The sequence below is a fragment of the Lemur catta genome, chromosome 1 (assembly GCF_020740605.2).
Source record: "Lemur catta isolate mLemCat1 chromosome 1, mLemCat1.pri, whole genome shotgun sequence".
Taxonomy (NCBI): Eukaryota; Metazoa; Chordata; class Mammalia; order Primates; family Lemuridae; genus Lemur; species Lemur catta.
Genome location: NC_059128.1, coordinates 125,708,429 through 125,731,874, shown reverse-complemented (window position 1 = coordinate 125,731,874; position 23,446 = coordinate 125,708,429). Strand labels below are relative to the sequence as shown.

Genomic DNA, 23,446 nt, shown 5'->3' with positions numbered 1-23,446 from the left:
ATGTCCTTCCCATATACATGTAGGGTAGGGCAGGGGTAGGACTGGCTGGTGAATCAGTCATGAAGCTTCAATTGGGTAGTTGGTAACGTGCCTGTGCTGGGGGCAGATGGCTGAGACTGTGTTCAGTTTGTTTTCCAGGAGCAGGGAAATAGCTCCTACCCTTAGTCATTTGAACCCATCCTCTCAGGAACCTGTGCTTTCATAGGCTGAAGATTTAAAGGTTGGAGACTGTCATGGAGCCCTGCAGAAGAGGGATCTGGAAATGGGAGCCCATTGAAAGGAAGATAATTAGATAGAACTTAGATAAATAGAAATATAACTACCAGGACTCTCTTTTTCCAACAGTCTGTCTCCTTGGGTATCTGAGTGCCTCTGAAGGTTTTTAAAGGGCTTGCAATAAGGCAGGAATTATGTAGGGAAAATAATTGGATTTAATAATTTTTAATGTTTTAATCTTTCTGGGAAGAGTATTCCTAAAAACAACTTACACATTTGTTCCTTAACTTTTGTACATTTAGCTTTCAAACATTTCAGGGGACCCCCTGTACTGTTTTAGGGTAAAGGAAAGCAATGGGGCCTTCTTAAATGGTTTTCATGCTGAAGAACCAAGACTGCCATTTTTGAATAACACAGATTAGTCTTTGAACCAGAGATAGATAATAGAGAAAGGGCATTATATCTTTCTCCCTCAGGTCATCAAGTTTGTTCCAGTGCAGGTAACAAAAGGAATGTCAGCCCTTAATTGGATTTTTAGTTCTCCTTTCAGGGGAGATAATTTATGAAGACAAATTATTCTCAGGCTTTGGCAGTATATTGGCTGTCACTATTGGTTATGGAACTATAGGAGAGTCTTCACTGAATATTTCACAGTTTAGGAGTGGTAGAGGCAGAAATAGATAACTATTGTAGAACAGTTTTTTAAAATAGGCCAAATTCTAATTAAAGTAAGAGACATTGTTTAATTGTTTAGTATACAAATAGCTGACCTTTCATCAGATTTTGTTTTTGTTTTTGTATTTGTTTTTTGGAGGGGGAACCTGGATATGAACCAGCAGATTTTTTTTCTTGAAGAAATGAACTTGCTCATTTTTGTTGTATGATTTTGTGCTAAAGGCTTTCCGATAAACCGGATATTGATGATTCATGGCCTACCTCAGATGATGAAGACTTCGATTTTGATACCAAGGTAAAGTGGTCTCTTGTGAAATTAATTTTCTCACTTTGAATCTAGTTTTTCATAGTATTTACTTTTTAAATTTAACAGTGCTCTACCTATCACTGTTTTCTGTTTGTAATGGAAAGGAGGTAGGAGGAAACCATTTTACAGAATTATGACTAGTTGAAATTTTTTTTTTTTTACATTTTTACTTTGGCAGATAACAAAAGATTGGTAAATACTTTGAGGGGGTGGAGGCTGAAAAAAGAATGGGCTGGAAAATGCAGAGTGAGGAAAACATCCTCTATATATAAATATAGAGGAAATAATGAAATTTGGTCAAGGTTTACTTGCATAAATTCTCTTACTGTGACTTTTAAATGATCCTAACATGACTTTTATAATACTTATGCCTAAATGAATCTTTAATGGATCTAATTACTTACAGTAATCATGGAATCTCCTGATGTCTTTCTGTTGCAAAACTGTGCCATGTATAACATACAGTTTTTTTTTTTCTTGGACACTTTTAGTTTTGGAATCGTATAGTTTTTAGGAGAGAGATTTTTCTCTGTTTCTATCCTTGGTTCTGTAATTAGACTGAAATAATATTAGAAATTGTGGAAATTTAACTAGGCATGGTGGCTCATGCCTGTAGTGAAAGGTTTGCTTGACCCCAGGAGTTAGAGATCAGCCTGGGGAACATAGTGAGACCCTACCTCTAATTTAAAAAAAAAATAGAAAAGAAATTGTGGAAATTTAGAAATTTAAATTCTCTTTCTCAAAATTATTATTATAAAGAGATTCCACAGGTGCTTTTTAAGTCATTCCATTAAGTAGTTATTTAAAACTTTTCATCTAATTGAAGAATACATGTTTTGTCCCAAATAGTAGCCAGTTCTAGAAGTAGATACTCTTTTTTTTTTTTTTTTTTTTTTGAGACAGAGTCTCGCTCTGTTGCCCAGGCTAGAGTGCCATGGCATCAAGCTCACAGCAACCTCAAACTCCTGGGCTTAAGCAATCCTTCTGCCTCAGCCTCCTGAGTAGCTGGGACTACAGGCATGTGCCACCATGCCCGGCTAATTTTTTTCTATGTATATTTTTAGCTGTCCAGATCATTTCTTTCTATTTTTAGTAGAGACGGGGTCTTGCTCTTGCTCAGGCTGGTCTCAAACTCCTGACCTCGAGTGATCCTCCCACCTCAGCCTCCCAAAGTGCTAGGATTACATGCGTGAGCCACTGTGCCCCGCCTAGAAGTAGATACTCTTAATAACCATATGTTAAGATTTTAATTTCAGAAATTTTTTGTATTGTAGTTTTTAAAAATAACCCATCAATGTCCTTGTATCACATTATAAAATTTCACATTTCTTAAGAGTTTGTATTTAGTTATTCAAATAATTATTTTAAAGCTCCGGTATTACTGTGAGGTACTGGAGGTTAAGAAACATATTTGTTTGTATCCTGGAGTACCTAGAATTAAGTTTTGCCATGTTAGAAGCATTTTAATGTTTTTTGAATGTGAATAAATGAACAGGAAAATGATTTCTGTATAATGAAGTATGATAAGTATTTTAACGTGCATAATATATCTAATAATTAAATCTATTACATTTCTAAAATATGGAACTGCATATAAGGAGGAAATAAATTAAAAATATGTCATAAATAGGAAAGAGGGTTCCAGTATATTTTCTAAGTATTCTCCAACTGTAAACTTAGATTAGGATTTCAGATTAAAATTTCTTAGATTATTTTTGGTTCCAGCCCATGTTGTATTAAATATATCTTTTTAAGCCATACATTACTCTTTAGAATTCTGATTACCAATTCTTTCTCCAGGTGGAAAGTTGGTGGAACATTCCCTTTTCCATTTTTCTTTCTCTGTGGTAATAGTGTTGCAGCTTTCAGGTAGTGGTAGATGACCATGCTTGACTGTTTGAATGACTTATTTTATCGTAATGAAATTAAACTCTTCATTCTAGAAGTATTTACAGAGAACTAATTGTAAAGTAAAGGCTAATCAGCATTATTAGGGATATGCTATGAACAAGTCTCTATATTTGTATTTCTCCACGTACCTTATAGTACTTAATGTTTTTTCTTCCTTGGCTTGAGCGAATACTTGATTGGCTGGTTATATCTCTTTTTTTCTTTGTTTTTTCCCCCACTTTTTAAGAATGAATTATCCCAGCCTTTATTTTTCGTTGCAAAACACATTTCCTCAGTGTCTATTCTTTCAGTCCATCTCTGTCTCCATTATCAGCATATTTAGTTACAGCTTTTTATTTAGTAGCTTTGTGTGGCTTTTGTTCCTTGATCATTGCCCCACAAGGTTTATTTGTATTTTTTTCTCTTTCTTAGAAGGAACTAAATCTATATAATCATTTGTGTTTTGGTTTTGTACAAACAAAATAGAAGCAATTTATACTATAATAATCAACTAGGGGTGAGGGGAGTAACATTTTGGGGATATCTGTGTCGTCTCTCATAATCCTTACCCCGTGAGAAGATGTAAGTGACTAAATGGCAGAATTGAAGTTTGAATCTACATCTGAGTGACTCTAAAACCTGTGCTGTTTGTGTTAGATCATATAGTAATGGTAAATATTATGTTATAATTATTTTATCAAATTTGATACTTGTTATTCTTAAAACTATTTTTTTTTTCCTAGAATGTCCCAAAACCAAGTTTAACAAAGCTAATGACTGCTTCTCAGCAATCCAAGAAAAATTGTAAGCTATTTTAAGATGGCCTTTTCTTGTGTTATTTATTGATTCTTAATTACAGATATTTTCATGTACTCGTAACTGTGTTTTTACTGTAGTGGAAGCACAGTATGGCACTGTGAGGACAGAAAGTACAATCTTGATTGAGGACAGGAATTCTGAGAGTCCAAAGGAAGATGTGGTTGAAGGCCTTCCTTCCAGAGCAGTCAAAGTCCAGGCCTTTGCTCATCCTGCCTTTCCATCACCTGGCCCTCATCCTAAACCTTCCCTCACGTCTCTGGCAAACCTAGGTCTTACAGAGGTAAGTTGTTTTTTTAAAAGAGTTTTTCCCCCATGCTTTTTTCACATATCATCCCCTAATCCTCATAATGATGATAAGGATCCTAGAAAGATATGTAAGTCCTCATGATCATAACAGAAAATGTGTGTAATAACGGGAGAGATATGTATAAGGTTGATATAATTAAAAGTTGATGGGAGTAAACAGTGCTTAGATTTGCCATTATAGAAGGAAAGGATTAGAAAGTAACCCAAAAGAACAGCTCAACAAATATGAAGATGAGGAGGGGATTGCAGGGGAAGAATTTATTTAAGAAGGGGAAGATAACTATAAAGATTGAATAAGAGAGCCAATATGAGAGAGATTATTATAAAAATACAACAAAAATACTGGGGTTATATGAGAGCAAGATCTCTGTAAGATATGATGGAAAGAAAGCCAGGTCATGTAACAAAATGCTCAGATTCTTCTGAATGACTTATAGCTGATCTTAATGAAGAATTTAAGGGTAACTATAAGTAACATTAATCTATTGTATCTTTAAAAATAACCAGAAGAGAATAATTTGAATGTTCCTAGCATAAGGAAAAGAAAGTGATGGATATCCTAATCACCCTGATTTGATTATATGAATGTATGAAATTATCACATGTACCCTGAAAATATTATGTATCAGTTAAAAAACGTAAAAAACAAGGAAAGAAAATTTAATCCTCACTGCTTTTAAATTTAGTAAAGTGTTAGCTTATATTTAATCCAGTAAAACCTGTGTTCATAGGTAATACAAAGGGAAATTTGTTTTGGCCTTATCCGGTTTATTATGAATTATTAATTTTTGATTCTTGTTTCTTATTTAAGTTTTCTTAATGTTTGGTATGCTTAACTAATTCATCTTATTGTTCGATATAATCTTAGTGGCTGTTTTAGATCTTTTTCAGAATAAAGAGAGAAAATAAGCATTTTATTTAATCTTTTCATTAGTAAAAGTTAAAATTTCTGATTATATAAATGGGATTCCTAATCCATCCACATTAAATGAAAAAATAAATTTTAAGCTGCAATCCTTTTAAATAAATGCAGAAATTATTTATTTCTGGGGATATTCTGATTTATCTTTTGGTATATCTGTATGTAATGGACACATACATCAATGCACAAATCAAATGAATGTAACTAAAATTTATTGTTTTTTCCTAAAATAAACTATTATAGAATCATAAAGAAGGAAAGATTGTCAACAGAGTATATAAAATTATCTATGGAAGATGATGATGATGATGATGATGATGATTTTAAGAAATGAGGTCTTGCTCTGTTACCAGGCTGGAGTGCAGTGGTTCATTCATAGGTCACTGCAGGCTCTAACTCCTGGGCTCAAGACGTCCTTCCACCTCACCCTTCTAAGTAATTGGGATTATAGGTGCATGCCACCATGGCCAGCTTTTCTTTTAAAAATGTCTCCAGCATGGCCGGGTGCGGTGGCTCACGCCTATAATCCTAGCACTCTGGGTAGCCGAGGCAGAAGGATTGCTTGAGGTCAGGAGTTCGAGATCAGCCTGAGCAAGAGCGAGACCCGTCTCTACTAAAAATAGAAAGAAATGATTTGGACAGCTAAAAAAAAATATATATAGAAAAAATTAGCTGGGCATGGTGGCGCATGCCTGTAGTCCCAGCTACTTGGGAGGCTGAGGTGATAGGATCGCTTGAGCCCAGGAGTTTGAGATTGCTATGAGCTAGGCAGACGCCACGGCACTCTAGCCCAGGCAACAGAGTGAGACTCTGTCTCAAAAAAATAAGAAACTAAAAATGTCTCCAGCAATGGGGGCATTTTATGTTATTCTCACAAAGCTTTTTTAACTTTAGTATTCATGGTTTTCAAATCTTGCACATAATTCTTTAATCCTGAAAACTCAAAAATCTTCTTGACTTGATATTTGTAGTTTTTTTCTTCTTTCCTGATGTAAATATTAGGTCCTGCTTGACAATCATAGATATATTTGAAGACTTTAAAATCTTCAACTTGAAAAAAAAATAAAAAAACAAAATAAAATCTCCAACTTGGATAAACGTAACTGAATTTTTTTAATACTAGGTCCTTTCTCCAGTTTTTAAATACCATCGTATATGGCATTAATAGGTAATTAGAGCTATTGTATGTTATTTACAGGGGAATAAGAATACCACGCAAATTTTAAAATAGGGTTTTACATTTCTTTCTTACATCATAGATGTACTTAAAAGTGTCTCATAATTCTGTAATCACATAAGTGCTTATCTTCCACAGCTTAAAACTTTTAAGATTAATTTTTACAAAGGAGTCTTGCAGCATCTTGAATTGGTGTTTTAGAATTAAATCCTTTCATTTAATTTAAAAATGTGTTTACTATAATATTCCCGAATAATTATTTGCATATATTAACAAAAGTATGGTTCATATCCTCGAAAAAATGTTGAAATATATAATTGAAAATTGAATCCCATGGCTTTTTTCCTTCCTCTTGTTTTCATTTTCAAAATTTCAGAGTTCTTTATAGGTTTGCATTATTTAATTTTACCAGTTTAGTATATTTTACAAATATTTATCTTCTTAACACCATATGCTTTTCCTGAGTAAGGTCATCTACTCTTACTCCAAATGTATTTATCCAGATCTGTCTTCTAAGTCCTCTGGGTGCCTCAAACTTGATATTTCCCAAATGGAAGACATTATCCTTGACCCTTTCCTCTTTCCTGACCCTTTGTAATCTATTCTGTCATCTGGTTTCCCCATCCTAGTAAATGGCACTGAAACATTGAAGCAGGAAAAATCCTGCACTCCAGCCCTCCCTCAGATCACCAGTTTAGTCACTCACTAGGTTCTGTTTTCTCCCTGCTTACCATTTTTCATACTTCGTTACTGTAATTCACTTTCTGACCTGTGATTTTGAAATGCTCTTTTCTAGTTTTGTCCCCTCCCCCGTTCATCTGTCTTTACAGTGCTGCCAGGTGACCTTTCTGAAGAATATGTGTGATGATCTAGCTCTTCTGCTTATTGCCTGGACCCCCACTACGTGAAGGGGGACGTTCACATTCCAGCATGAAATATGTCTTTTGTAGTTTGTCCTGATTCCTTTATTTTATTTCTCCATCCCATTCTCTGTAACTGTATTGCAGTTTTACCACATTACTTTGGTGCCCCTCCTTTGCCGTGTTGTTTCATGCCTCATCTTTTTCCTCGTGCTGCTCTGTCTAGAAACCCCTCACACGCTCGCTCTGCACTTTGTCTTTGGAAGGCCCTTCCTTTCCAGCATTTCCTGAGATTTCCAGGTAGATCTGACTCTTCTCTCCTTTGTGCGTGTACTGTACTTTATTCAGTTCAGTTGTAGAACTAATGAATGATATTTTTCTCTTCTTACTTGTTTTTGTATATCTCTACCCCCACTTGAATATAGCGCAGAATCTGTCTTCCAATTCAATTTTTTCAGCTTCTTCCAGGATAGTGCCTATGACTTGATAGACACTAAATGTTTGTTGTCTTACCGACTACTGATTGATTGAGTGCGTGAGTGAGTGAATAAATACAGCATTTTCTGAAGTTATGTTTTGTTTTGTTTTTAATAGGAAGGAACAACAAAGCCAGCGATTGGAAAAAAAGAAAATGGTATCGGTATTGCTAGTCCTACAGTAGAGCAAACAGATGACAATTTGACTTTGGATGGAGTGCGTAAAAATAATAGAAGTGGTAAGTTAGGGAATATCTCTGAAATTGTTCAATGATTAAATGCTATTATAAAAAAAGGTATTGCACAACTGTCACCTGAAAAAAAATGTAATGTGTATAGACTCAAATATAGTATCCATTTCTTTTAAATATTTTTCTTTTATTGTCTTTCTTCATACTAGTACCTTCTTCCTGAAACTACTTCAACTGTCTAGAATTCCTTTTTGCTATCACTTTTATTTTACTGAAATATTTATGAATGGAAATAGACTTGTATATGTATTTAAAATGCATAATAATAAATGTTCTCATGAATTTATCTGTGAATAACATTTTATAGATATGATGTCCGCATTAGGATTAGGACAAGAAGAAGATATAGAGTCACCTTGGGATTCTGAGGTATTATTGTTGATGTTGTTATTATTATTTTAAAATGTAAGCATTGAGTGATATTAAAACATAAAAGGGAATGCTTTGACTTTACTTTTTCACCTCTGCATATGCCCATAGGAATTATTTTCTTACATTTTTGGCCCATAATCAATAAAGTAATTATTTGCTAAGAATGTGACTGCTGCATGTTACAGCTCTGATAATTTGCAGGATTTATTTAAGAAACCAGGGCACTATAGCACAAACAAATAAGGCATAGAAGTCACAAGGAATTGGTTTGGGTTCTGAAGTTAATTTATCTAAAAACTAAAGAATTATTTCAGGTCAACCTGTGGCCACATGTATGATTTTGTGGCATATATGGGTGTGTAAAAGTCCTCATGAGATTCAGGGAAAGCAGTTTGGACTGTCCTTCCTTATAACTTGGAACTAGAAGAGATAATGCCTGGGACTTGAAAGTATTAATATATTTGGATTGCCCAGTGTAGATCTGCAAGGAACATTTCCAGAGAGGGAAAAACATGGGGAACAGTAAATAAGTGGGACTATAATAGCAACAATTTGGTTTAATGGTGTTTTAGTAAGTAGAAATCATTTTTAAAAATAAAACACATTGAATACCTTTGTGGCAACCATGCTTATAGTAACCTAAGTATAAAATACTGATGATATATCTTAAGGTGACAACTATGGAAAGAGATGGGAAGGGCCTGACATCTTAGATAGAAGCAGCTGCCACATAGTGGTACCAGCACCAAATGGAAGTCAGAAGACATGTTAGTGTCCTGGTTCTGTCACTTCTAGCCATGGAATCTTGGAAAAAATTATTTAACCTATTCAAATGTCTGTGACCTCATTCATAAAAATGGTGCTAATACTTACTTCTTAGATATGTGTAATGAAACAATTGTGGTAAGAAACGTGAAAACATTTTGTAAGCTATAAAGTGTATATACAAATGTAAGACAAAATGATCACAGTGGTATTCAGTGACTTAATAAATATATATATATATATATATATGTATTTATTTATTTGATTTTATTTTTTTTGAGACACAGTGTCACTTTGTTGCCCTGGCTAGAGTGAGTGCTGTGGCGTCAGCCTAGCTCACAGCAACCTCTAACTCCTGGGCTTAAGCAATCCTACTGCCTTAGCCTCCCGAGTAGCTGGGACTACAGGCATGCGCCACCATGCCCGGCTAATTTTTTCCATATATATTTTAGTTGGCCAGCTAATTTGTTTCTATTTTTAGTAGAGACGGGGTCTCGCTCTTGCTCAGGCTGGTCTCGAACTCCTGACCTCGAGCGATCCACCCGCCTCGGCCTCCCAGAGTGCCAGGATTACAGGTGTGAGCCACCGCGCCCGGCCTTGATAAACATTGAATGTACTGTTTTAAAACCTGAAGGCAGTAGTGTCAAGGAAAGAATGGGAAAGCTGGAAATTAGAATAGGCATGTGGATTTCTAATTTGGGGTATGATAACGTTCAGCAGACTATTGCTGGAGATATCCTATAGGAATGTAGTGATTCAGCCCTTGAGACCTTCCTAATGAGATTTTAAATGTTTTGGCCTTGAATAAATGTCTGTTATTGAATATTGACTATGTGCAAGGCCATTAGACACTGAATATACAAGATGAGGGCTTATGCTATAGCAAGAGGAACAGAAAAAAACACAACAAACACTACTAAGTCACTGTAAGTGCTTCATATGAAGAAAACTGAATGTTTGGTTAGAGAATATTGAGGAAGATTGTAGTTAGGATGGGGATGAGAGTGGGAATGGAATTCTGTAGTGAGAGGAGATATTTCTGAGTGTAACATTTAAGCTGTCAACTAAAGGATGAGAAGGAACTAGCCATGTGAAAGTCTAGGAGGAAAACATTCTGGACAGAGAGAACAATGGATCACATCTGTTCATCATTTTATTCTTAACATCCTAGAATGACCAGGAAGCAGGAAGTGGGGTAACTATCTTCATAATCACTTTTATTATTATAATGTATAGAAAAGAAAATGTGCAAATCAGTGCCTGGAACATTTTAGATGCTTCACAAATAAATGTTCTTATTCTTCCATTGTTATTAAAGCTTGCTATGTATATATATATTTTTTTCATTAAAAAACTTTTTTTGGAGATAGGGTTTCACTCTATTGCCATTTCTGGAGTACAGTGGCAGAATCATAGCTCACTGTAACCTTAAAACTCCTGGGTTCAGGAGATCATCCCACCTCTGCCTCCTGAGCAGCTGGGACTATAGGCGTGTGCTACTGTGCCAGGCTAATTTTTTTATTTTTATAAAGATGAGAGTCTTGCTGTGTTGCCCAGGCTGGTCTCTAACTGCTGGCCTCAAGTGATCCTCCCACCTTGGCCATCCAAAGTGGTGGTATATTACAGGTGTGAGCCACCAAGCCCTGCCAACCTTGCTATACTTTTTTGAAGTTATTTCTCAATTGGTAAAGAGTTGCATACTATATGTAATATTTGCTTGTTTTATTTAAACATAACATAAAGCAGAGCTTTTCTTACTACTTTGTCATTTTATTCAACCATTTTCCTATCAATAAAAATTATATCAAAAATATTTAGGTTTTTCCAAGCCTTTGTTTACCTAAATGTGAAGCAGCTTCTACAATGTTCTGTTTGTACTCCTCATACTCCAAAGTTTATCATGCCAAGTATCTTATTTTAGCACTAAAAATTTTTCTATAATTAGAAGTGTTTTAAATGTTTAGTGCTGTATTATAGTAAGTGTATTGTATTTTTTAAAAATGCTCTCATTTTTGGTGGTGAATGCAAAGTGAGTTAGGTATTTTGTAGTTCATTTCTTTTTTGAAATATACATGTAAGTTAATATTTTATCTGTGAATATGTTTCCTTGGGCCTTCCTTGCTGGGTTTACAGAATCAATAGCCATATAGAGATATAAGATAAGCTTGATCTAGAGTATATATGAGTTCTCTATTAAAGTGTTTTGGTTTTCAGTACATGTTGCTCTTATTTTTAAGTCTGATTGCTTTTAAAATAAGAAATTTAGATTATTTTTGAAAGTGATTAGGAAGTCTTTAGCAACTCATTTTTATTTTTCTAAATTGGAAGTCATTATTGATATTAATTTTAACAGAGTATTTCCGAGAATCTTCCACACAAGTATGTTGATCATTTATCTGGGGCTGCAGATCAAGAAGAAGAAGATACAGTAAATGGACAAGTAGAAGGTAAAAACTGTACTTTTATTTGTAAAAAGTCATTTGATAGAATGTTTATTTAAAAACATGAATCTGATTTATTCTAATAGCCAGAGAAAATCACCTATTAAATGCATAGTAAGAAAAGAGAGAAGTGAAATGGTGTTAAGTTGTATATCTTATCAGGTGTCAGCAATAGATTAAGTTGAGAATGCCACTGAAGGACCTGAATTATTAGTTCTATTTTAAGATGCTCTAAGATCTGAGGAAAGTCAGGAAATGAGGAAGAGGAAAGGAGTAAAACGGAATGAAGAATGAGGAAGGCAGAGAGTACAGTGAGTACATGAAGGGAAAAGAAGCAGGTGTATATAATGCAGGGTGGTCAAATAAAATAACTCCTTAATAAAAGGAAGAACAGGGTGTTAGAAAGGTGAGAAGGATATAAAGTGAGCTTCCAGTACCAAAAATGGGTCAGAGAAGTAGATCAAAATTTCCCCACTCTTTCTGTCTTCCTCACTGTCAGGAAGGTGTTAAGGATCGAGGTCCCTGATCGTACAGAGCTATGTTCTGTCTACCACAGAGGAATATAAGCATATATGGTCAGCCATACACGGGCATAATTTAATGTCATATAAAATGATGTTACTTCATACGATAGTATCATATATGCCAAAATAAGGGAATTGGAAAGAAGAGAATAGGGTTGGTTATGGAGAGATCAGGGAAGCTCTGGCCTGATAAAAAGTCCATTGGAAACTTTATGATCTGTAATGCAGTTTCAATTTGGGGATGTGATAGGGAAGAAGTTGAGGCTAGATTCCAAAAGGGTAAGTTCAGGTACGGTAGTGTGGAAGCACACCTATTATAGACCAGAGCTTCTCAAATGTTACTAAATCAGCTGGAGACCTTGTTAACAATGCATAGCGTGATCCAGCAGGTATGGGATGCTGCATTTCTAATATGTTTTCAGGTGATGCCGTTGATGCTGGTCCTTGGACCACCCTGAGTAGCACAGGTATAGACTTCCCTGTGGAGAAATCTGGAAGAAGACCCATTGGATAACAGTTCAAACCTAGCAGGACCAAGGAAAAGCATTATTTTGCTTTTATTTCTGAGCATGTTTCTAGCCACAGGGGAAGGAGCAAAGAAATGAAGAAATCAAAATTATAGATATAAGATAATACTGCTAAATAAAGAGGAAAAAGTTGGTGGGAATAATCCCACCAAGGTAGAAGGGGAAGAATCAAGACCACAGATCTTGAGATTACTTTTGCAAAGGAAGAGGGATTGTGAGTGGGGAAGGAAGGAGGAGAGAAAGAAGTCAGCCAGCTAATTTTGCAGTTAATGATGAGGAAACTTGAGAGAGAACTCACTTTGGATGACTTCAGTATATTTGCACTCACACAGAGGATTAGATTATTGCTGCTCAGAGATAAGTAGAAGCAGGAGGAATTGCTAGAATTGGGGTAAACCACAGTGACACATACCTGCTCTCCATAACTCTCAGATATCAAAGATATATGTTGTGTTGATATTAGTTAATCAAATGAGATTAATCTGAACATAGAAGTATTGGCTGGTTTTTAAGATAGCTGATTTTTTGATAAGATAGCTGTTTCATAAAAGTCTATTCAAGATTAATGTGATATACCAAACTAAACTAATTGTAGAAACAAAATTATAGAGGTCATTCATTGAATACTAAAATTGTTCTTTTCAATAAATATTGCACTGATTTTAAAATATAAAATGTTATTATATCTAACAATTTTGGAGAATTCAATTTTTTCCTTTTTGATAAATATTTCAGTATCAAAAACTTATTATATATTATTTCTTAGATGTGTTTTATATACCTTCTTGCATGAGTGGATCAAGAAACTTTAAGATGGCTAAACTAGAGGATACACGAAATGTAGACATACCAGTAGCCCACATGGGTATGGAAAAAAATGAATATTTTTATTAACTATTATTCTACAAGTATATATCCAAGCTGATCAATTCAGAATACTTTTTCTGATGAGATATGAATTATGCATTCAACTGAACTGTCCTCACAACTGTGTATTTCCTAAATTACAGGACAAATTGAAGAACATGATAAGTACTCATAGTATAATGGTACAGATGATTCTGATGTGTTCCATTAAAGATAGTCTGTAGCATTCTGCCATCAGCTTTGATATTTATCGTCTTGGGATCATGATTTGCTCCTTTGATTAAAAATCACTTTTCTCATCAATGTGCATGTTCACATTGGTATATGATGTGCACTTTTCTATTTAGTTACAGTCATTTGAAACATAGTCTCACTTTTAAAATCCTAACTGCATGTTTTATTAAACCTGTATTCCTATTTTTTTCTTCCCTATATTTCTGTCATGTTGCTGTTCTAACCAAAAAAACAAAAAAACCTCCCCAAAACCTAAAGTAATGATTTTCAAAGCCAAGCATGAGGATTGACATCCATACTAACTATGCATGAATGTGTGGTTGGCTTTGTTATATTTACATATAATTGATTATATATCCCTTTTACTTTTTAGATTCTCCTAAGAAATATCCTCACTTGAAGGTAATAACTTTTATATTTTTATCTTGAATTATTAACTACGTATTGTATAAAATATACGTTATTTATTAATCATTTTCTTTTAAAACCCATTTAGCCTACCATTGAAATGAAAGATTGTGTTGTGAACAAAGCAGTAGGAATGAAGGAGAAACATACATATGGATCAGGTAAAGTTTTGCAATACTCTGGAAAGAAGCACATTAAAATATTTGAAATATTTGAAATGCTCACAGTCTTCTTACTCCTAGTATTTTTCTTTAATCAATGTTTTTTCCAAAGTCAGTGGAAGGATTTGACATAAATAATGAAGATGTTATTTTTGGTGTCCATGTTTGAAAGAAGGATACTTAAGGATAAGATAAAGACAACTTAAAAATGTAAGCTTTAAGTCAGATGCTTCTGTTGGTATGTTCTGACACCCTAAAGTTCCCAGTTTGGAATCTCTTTTCTTGTTATGGATTCACTGAGCTGAGTTATGAGATTCTGTAATTTTTCCAGTGTTTCAAATGCTTATTGGCATTCCGATTATTACCTAGAGGGAAGCTTTACTAGCTAATATGTCAATTGTGTTTTAACTTTATTATTTCATCTTAGTGCTGTTACACTGATGATGTTAAGCCAGTCAGATGTTCTGATTAGCAGACTCTTTGTGTGTGTGTGTGTGTGTGTGTGTGTGTGTGTGTGTGTGTGTGTGTGCGCGCGCGCGCGCGCGCGTGTGTGGAAAATAACATTTTGTATTATTTGATCTCTTGGATCCCCTAAAAGGATCTTGAACTTCAGGGATTCTCAGATCACAGCAGCCACCATTTTAAACCATGTATGTAGTTCATGGATGTCAAATGATAAATGAGCCCTTGATGATGAAATGGCCTTTAAAGTTTCACTTCTGTGTTTTTGCTTTTTCCTTTCACTTGTCTTAAAAAGTTTAAATCTGGCAATTTTGTTTATAAAGAAAAGAGGAAAATATTTTAATCATATATTCATTTCCTGTCTCATGGCACTCTCTATATTCTTTGAATCTAGTGTGGACTAGACTTACCCTATTTTTACATGGGAACAATTAGGTCACTTTTAAGTGTATCGTTTTTCATATAAATTTCTGATATTTATCCAAGGCTTAAAAAGTAAATTCTAAAGATATAGGTGCATTGAGGAAAGACCATCTCATTGTAATTAGTCATTTATTTAAAGTATGGTCATTAAAATTTTTTTAAAGCCCATGTCTCTAGTGCACACATACAATACTCTCAAGCATATTCAAACTTAAAATGGTTAGACATAAATATTGTTAATAAGAAAAATTCTTCCCTGAAGAATTTTAATAAACAAAACTCTATGAAAAATGAAATATAGAGATTCTGAGCAAATCTAAGTAATTAGTACTAAAAAATAAAAACAGAAAAAATTGAGACAATCAATAGTTAATTAAACTTAGCTGAGTGAATGGCAAGTATAGGACGTAGTATGTTTGTGGGGAAAAGGAGAACATGGGACTGTTGCTATGAAGAAAGGATTTATACCAGTTTATCAAATTTTTATTTATATTCTAAGAAATAAAAACTTTATTTTCAGATTTTTCAGATTGGGATTCTACTAGTTTGACCCTCAGTAATAAGACTTGTCAAAGATATGGGAATTTGAAAGTTCATGATAAATATCCATCTGTATCACAATCAGTGACTTGTTTGCTCTTATTTATTCATGAGCTTAATAGATCTATAAAGCAGGACTTTTAAAACAAAACACCTAAATGAGTTTCCTCAACAAAGGAAGACATGAAACAGAACTACAAAGTATAAAGTTCATGATAAATATCCATCTGTATCACAATCAGTGACTTGTTTGCTCTTATTTATTCATGAGCTTAATAGATCTATAAAGCAGGACTTTTAAAACAAAACACCTAAATGAGTTTCCTCAACAAAGGAAGACATGAAACAGAACTACAAAGTATAAACATGAGAAACTTAAATAGTTCATGGAGATCATTTCACTTCTCATTTGATACCATCTTTAAAGTAATGAGCACAGTCTAGTTCTCCAGAGAACCAGATTTGTACATTTATTCATTTAATAAAAATTTATTCTATACTGACCACTGATATTTTAAATCCTAAATATTTCTGGAAACATTCCCTCAGTTCAGGCCTGCATCATCTTTATTTTGTGATATTGCTTTCTAATTCATCTCTCTCCATTTATTCATATTCCCCTGAAATTGATCCTCCCCACAGCATTTAGAGTGGTCTATCTCCAGTGCAAGTAGGACCATTAACCACACTTTAAAACAGTAACATTCAAGCATCTTAAAACATGTCAGGCTTTCATAATCTGACTTTTGCCCAACTCTCTAGCTTTAGTTTTTGCTCCTGCCTGTCTGCCCTTTTGTCTGGCATTACTAAGCTACTGGTGATGCCCTCCTCACCAATCCTTATACTTTAGACAAATGCATATAGCATTTCATGCTTCTCTCCCTCTCTTGCTGGTGCCTTGCTTTCCTGCCCTCTGCTCCTTTTAATCTGGCTAACCTCACTCCTTAAGTGTCAGCTCAGGCATTATCTCTAGAACATCCATTCCTGACACCTTTTATTTATATTTTTTAAATCCCAGTGCCTAGCTCTTAGCAGAAACTCAATAAATAATGATTGAGTAAAACAGATGAAGACTGTACAAAGATTATTTCAAAGATTGTTCCCTACAATCTAGGAGCAGAGGGGATAGAGATGTAAAGAAATAATAATTTACAGTTCAGGTGGTAGAGGTACAATAGAAAAATTGATAAAGCACTAAGACGGCCCCCGGGAAGGAGATGCCTGTTTATCTGGGGAAAGAACCAGAATCAGGAAAGACTTCACATAGCAGTCTGAATCTTAAAAGATGAAAAGAAATTGTCAGAATAGTAAAGAAAAACATTTCAGAAATAAGGAGTAGGATGTACATTGATAAAGGTGTAAACAGTAACAGTAATTTTGCAAACCATTAATAGCAAACAACACACTTAGCTTGTTGTTAAAAAGGTACTATTATGAAGTAGAGAACAGTGTACAGTATTACTTTATATGTTTCTACTATATTTTAAAATTTTGTTTTTGGTGGTTTTGTTTATTTATGTTGGGTGGATGAATTTGTGAGTGAGTCTTTGAGATGTTTGTATGCCTTGGACCTGGTGACATCTAATGTCTCCCCAAGTGGCTTGTTGAAGTTTTGGCTAATTAGAAGTATTTTTTAAAGAAGGAAATATTCCACTAAAGCTTAAGCTTCATTTAAATTCTCAATTTATAAAATAAAAATGAATGTTAATTTTTATTTTTATAATTATAGCTTTTATCTAACTGTTCTAAGTCATTCCTTTTAACTCAAAATATGGATTTGTCAGCAGAACATGACTTAGAAGTGACATCAGAAGAAGAGCAAGAAAGTCTTGAAGGAAGGGAAAATAACCAGCCATGGGTATGAAAATATTTAAATTTAAATTTCTGGTTTAGTTTTGTTTGCTTTACATTAAGAACATAGCAAAATCCAAATGAAATGACCTTTCCAACTAACCTTTTGGAATCACTAGATTATAATTTAATATTTAATATTTAAAAAATATTTTAGCTAGTCATAAAGCTTAAAATATTCTTAGAATCCATAGTAACTTATAGCTAATCTCTACTCTTGGAGATGAGGCAAAAAATTTCCTGAATATTGTTTGATGATCTCCTTACGTGATAAAGAAGGTAACATTAAATATTGAATCTACTAAGCAGTAGAAATTATGAACAATTTCACTGTGATGGCTACTGAGTTGGATTCATGTTAAAGGGATTATCATCCCCCATGGTTCAAAATTTGCAGTTTTATGTTGCTGGTCACTAATGCCAAGGTTAAAGAGATATTCTACCTTGTGGTCTCTAATTAACTTCAGTGTCTACATTCAGGGAGAAAATGGGGTCATAAAATCAACCCAACCGCCTGTTAAGAGAATCATACCTTGCAGAATGGGACCTTTGGTGTTAGGGTACAAACAATAACTTTCTAACTTATTTCAATATAGGAAATCAGTAAATATTATTAAAATTATTTTATCCACTATCATTACTGGACATTAGAGTATTAGAATCGGACATAAGCAGGTAATCTGTACAGATATATAACATTATCATATTATGGTATATAATTTGAATTAAAATTTAAGAATTTGCTTTTCTTTCTGATTGGTGTTTATTTTTTTCTCCTAATAATATAAAGTTTGCCTTCTCTCCAGTTAGTAGTCTTTAGAAACAGTACTGAAGTACACTGTAGCAGCTCTACTATTTAAGGTTTGGTGAGGTAAAATTTTTTTAAAGGAGGACCTCTGTAATACTACAGATCATCTGCTAATTCAATTTTGGTAGATTTAATACATAATGAATTAAGTTTAGTCCAAACAAATAATGTCAAAGTTAAGTTTGCTGCTTTATGTTTTCCTCACATTTTAGGATAAGGCAAATTGTTTTTCACTTCTTAGTTATAATCCAGGCAGTTGGGAGTAGCTAAACATAGATTAAGAAGTTTAACAGTTGATTTTTAATTATTTTCTAATTTTTCTTTGCCCATACTTGATTACTTAAGGATAAAGTTACTTTAAAAACATGCACCCTCACAGAAAAGACATCTGAGAAACAAAACAAGCAAATTAATCTTCCACATTTACATCTGCAAAAAAAGTCTCAAAAACCAGAAATGGACAAGGATTGTGGTAGAGAGAATATATCTGTATATTCAAGACTTCTTTGTGTGCAAAAGAATGAGGAAATGTGGATCAAACAAGGCAAATTAGAGTGGAAAAATAAATTGAAACTCAGCACAAATGCGTTAAAGCCGAAGTGTGGTGAAATTAGTGAAAAATACAAAATTCCCACTTCTCCTGAGGAAGAGCCACTGCATGATAACACTAAAGGAGGTGCAAACTTAAAGGAAATGCCCTCTAATTTGACAAATAATAAGCTGGATTGTGAAGAAAAAGATACTACGATCTCTGTGGTATTTCAGGCATGTCTTGAACAAAAAGAGCGTAGTCTGAAAAATGGCTTTCCATCGCCTTCATACTCTGGGTCCCTGGAATACTCTTGCCAGTCATCTTCTAAGCTTTATTTAAATGACAATAAATTAGACAGTGAAAATAATAACAAACCAGACACTGAACATGTTTTTAACACAAATGAGGAGAATTTTTGTAATGATACAGAAATTGAAAAAGTAAGGAACCCAAAAAATGTTACAGTTGAAATGAAAGAAGACCAAGAATTTGAAATGCAAATGACAGAAAGTATGAACCAAAATACCACTAATTGGAAATTAGACATCGGACATACATCTCAGTCTAGTGATCCAAAAAACTCTCTTGATTTATGGCTTACCCCCTTCAAAGAAAGGAAGCATTTGAATAAAAAAAAAAGGCACAGCATTTCTGCTGTTATGGACACTTTTGAGAAAACAAAACCAATACAGGACTTGTTCCAGAAGTCATTGTATGATAATTGCAGCGCTAATAACTGTAAAAGCATGGAACCTGAGTTAGAGAATGTGAGTTCTTCCCCACCACATAGCAACAGAACATCAAAAGTGTATCTAAAAGAAGAATTACAGCAAGATATGCAAAGGTTTAAGAATGAGATAGGCATGTTAAAAGTAGAGTTCCTGGCTTTGGAGAAAGAAAAATTTCAACTTCAAAAAGAGGTAGAAGTTTACTTGCTGCTACTCTCTGTTTTTTTCTCTTTATCAATTTTCTGACCCAGTCTGATGTTCTACTTATGAAAAGCTCTTATGCAAAATGGGGTTATCTAAATATGTAATTGTATATGGAAGTAGATTATTTCTGCTGCCTAAATGATAGGAGTTCAGGAAAACATTCTCAGAATGTTTGTTCCTTAATCAGCCTAAGTCTTTCTATCAGTCTTTCAAGTGGCAGATGAGCTGGGAAACTAGCCATATGCCATGTGACCTTCTGAACCAGGTTAAGCATAAACGTAATTACTAAAAAAAGGGTAATAAGCTCTAGGGGTTTTCTTCCCTTATTTACCTAAAAATAAATTTCTTTTTTTTTTTTTTTTTTTTTTTTTTTTTGAGACAGAGTGTCACTTTGTTGCCCGGGCTAGAGTGAGTGCCATGGCATCAGCCTAGCTCACAGCAACCTCAGACTCCTGGGCTTAAGCGATCCTACTGCCTCAGCCTCCCTAGTAGCTGGGACTACAGGCATGAGCCACCATGCCCGGCTAATTTTTTTGTATATATATTTTTTAGTTGGCCAGATAATTTCTTTCTATTTTTAGTAGAGACGGGGTCTCACTCTTGCTCAGGCTGGTCTCGAACTCCTGACCTCGAGCGATCCACCCGCCTCGGCCTCCCAGAGCTAGGACTACAGGCGTGAGCCACCGCGCCCGGCCCAAAAATAAATTTCATTTATTAAACAATAAAATGGGAATACAGTGGGAAGCAAGCAGTGACTGAGAAGAGATATATAAAGCTATATCTAGCTTTGAGATTTGCAACAAATATTCCCAGCTAAAGGAACCTCTTTATTGTGCTTTTATGTGTGCAGGTTTATCTGTTTGTCTCAAACCGTTAGAACTTATGATTCTACCATGGTACTTTAAATATTTTTGACAACAAACACATATATTTTTTAATGTAGTGTTCTTTTTAATCAGTTCTATATTTCCTTTTGGTAAAAATAAAACTCTGGGCCGGGCATGGTGGCTCATGTCTATAATCCCAGCACTCTGGGAGGCTGAGGCAGGAGGATTGCTTGAGGTCAGGAGTTTGAGACCAGCCTCAGCAAGAGCAAGACCCTGTCTCTACTAAAAAGATAGAAAAAAAATTAGCTGGGCAATGACAATAGAAAAAATTAGCTGGGTGTGGTGGCACACACCTATAGTCCCAGCTACTTGGGAGGCTGAGGCAGGAGGAAGATCACTTGAGCCCAGGAGTTTGAGGTTGCTATGAGCTAGGCTGATGCCATGGCACTGTAGCCCGGGCAACAGAGCAAGACTCTTGTCTCAAAAAGTAAATATAAAAATGAAAATCTGGCCAGGCATATTGGCTTACCCTATAATACCATCACTTTGGGAGGCCCAGGCAGGAGGATTACCTGAGGCCAGGAGTTTGAGACCAGCATGGGCAAAACAGAGACCCTGTCTCCACAAAAAATTAAAAAAAAACAAAAAAACAAAATTAGCCAGGCGTGGTGATATGCATCCACAGTCCCAGCTTCTGGGGAGGCTGAGGCTGAAGGTTTGCCTAAGCCCAGGAATTTGAGGCTATAGTGAGCCATGATCATGCCACTATACTTCAAGCCTCAGAGTGACCCTATATCCAAAAATTAAAAAAAAAAATATTTTTTTAAATCATCACTCAAATGTTTCTGTTGAATAAGACCTTTACATTATGTTGTTTAATAAAGTAAGGGTACGTTTTGGCATGCATGATTTTATCATATAAATAGCATAAATCCTTAGTCAAAATTTAGTATTTGACTCCAAAATAGCAAGCTAAGTTCTGTACATTGAGTTTTAAAGATAGACAAAAATCTAGAGGTATGCTTCTTTAAAAGGATAGCAGGGAGGGGGTGGAAAAAGTGGAGATGGCGAATGGGTGCAAAGATATAGTTGGATAGATGAACACAACAAAGTGACTATAATCAACAATAAGTTAGGGTATACTTTAAAATAACTCAAAGAGTGGAATTGGAATGTTCCTAACACAAAGAAATGATAAAGGCCTGAGTTGATGGATACCTCAGTTACCCTGATTTAATTAATTAACATTGTATGCCTGTGTCAAAACATCACATGTACCCCATAAATATATACAACTATTATGTACCCAGAATAAATAAAAATAAAAAATTAAAAAAATAAAAGCAGACGAAGGAGGCCTCCCATGCCACTGCTAACGCGTTCAATGACTTTGCCAAAGTCACACTTTTAATTTATCTGATTAATTTGATGAACTTATCTGGTAATTTATCTGGTTCAGCATTATAGAGTTGTATCATCTTTTTTGGTACCATAAATGCTAGGTAATGCCACTTCAGAAGTTTTGGATGAATCGTTTAATCTTTCTTGGTTTTACTTCCATTATCTGTAGATAACAGGGCTAAAGTGGATAATTACTTATAATGTATATCCTACAGCTATATTATGGCTGCTGAATGGGAAATTTGGAAAGCATCTCATTTTCCAAAATTCCACACTAGCAACTCAGCAGCTTCACTTTGCTTCTTGTGTTGTGGTAAGCTTTAGTTCTTATATTTTAGGGAGCACCTTCTTTTTTTGATACCCCAAGATCCAAATGAAGAAAGAATGATAGAAGGCAGTACGGAAAAGAATAACTTAGTGCAGAAAGGGGGAGCCCCACAGTGTCACATCCTCTAAATCCGGCTGTTTAATGTAGAATCCAGGTGGTAAAGGCAGAAGATGACATGTTTTGTGTCATTTTATTTCTCTGTGTCTGCCACAGAGAAAATTAAAATTAGATATTGAAGAATAGATGGGAATAAAAGCATAATATTAACAAGAGTCCTTTTTGAAATTTAGGAAAATTCTGTTTCATTCACTCAAATAGAAATGAAGCAGAATTTATAAAAATTTCAATGATAAAATTATAATCATTATATAACTATATATGATTATGTATAGTGATAAAATTAAAGTAGGCACAAGATATTTTTAGTGACTAAAAGTGTGACAATTAAACTGAGTCAAGTGGTAAATTCAACAAAAAGAAAAAAGTTCTGTTGAATAAAGTAATAACAATTATCGTTAGTATCAAACTTCCATTAAAGGTTGAAGAAGAAAGGAAGAAGCACAAAAGTAAGGAAATGGAAGTATCAGAAAACCTATATGATGGTGCTGCTACTGGTGATGGTGGTGGATTCATTCAACAAAATAAGAGTGGAAAAACTGATAATCAGCAATTTACTAGGAAGGAGAAGGAAAAATGTGACAGGTAAGACAATAGCAATATTTAATAGTAGATAATTTTTATTGTAGCATAAAACTAATTCTAATTTGGGCTAATATTCATGATGAACAAATTTTATACTTTCACTAGGGATATTCACCTTGCTTGGTAATCAGAAAAATGCAAATTAACGAGATATCATTTTTTCCAATCATACTGATATTTTGCTACAAAAAGAACAACCGGTGTTGGCAAATGGGAGGGAAAAGGCATTCTCATACACTGTTGGTAAATGAAACTGGGAAATCCTTATTGAAGGGTCATTTAGTAGCATGTATCAAAATTTCAAATATAATGTGATTTTAACCTAACAGCTTCACTTCTAGGACAAGATCCTACAGAAAAACATGACTTGTATAAACACATGTTAAGGACATTGATTATATATTATATATAACATACAATAGGCCTATATAGATATGTAATA

The 23,446-nt window shown here is 34.4% G+C and overlaps 1 protein-coding gene across 6 annotated transcripts in view; it reads left to right on the top strand.

Annotated features, from left to right (window-relative positions):
- The window catches only part of ANKRD26 (ankyrin repeat domain containing 26), a 95,073-nt gene that overhangs the window by 20,285 nt on the left and 51,342 nt on the right, over window positions 1–23,446 (top strand). For 3 of the 6 annotated variants that reach the window (XM_045533247.1, XM_045533264.1, XM_045533240.1), the window contains exons 7-18: window positions 1,114–1,186; window positions 3,832–3,892; window positions 3,985–4,187; window positions 7,767–7,887; window positions 8,207–8,268; window positions 11,390–11,483; window positions 13,295–13,393; window positions 14,003–14,031; window positions 14,126–14,198; window positions 17,411–17,481; window positions 18,628–19,734; window positions 22,841–23,004. In XM_045533247.1, coding sequence (XP_045389203.1) covers window positions 1,114–1,186; window positions 3,832–3,892; window positions 3,985–4,187; window positions 7,767–7,887; window positions 8,207–8,268; window positions 11,390–11,483; window positions 13,295–13,393; window positions 14,003–14,031; window positions 14,126–14,198; window positions 17,411–17,481; window positions 18,628–19,734; window positions 22,841–23,004 — 2,157 coding nt within the window. The remainder of the gene's footprint in view (window positions 1–1,113; window positions 1,187–3,831; window positions 3,893–3,984; window positions 4,188–7,766; window positions 7,888–8,206; window positions 8,269–11,389; window positions 11,484–13,294; window positions 13,394–14,002; window positions 14,032–14,125; window positions 14,199–17,410; window positions 17,482–18,627; window positions 19,735–22,840; window positions 23,005–23,446) is intronic. The other 3 variants (XM_045533254.1, XM_045533273.1, XM_045533278.1) reach the window with 3 other exon arrangements.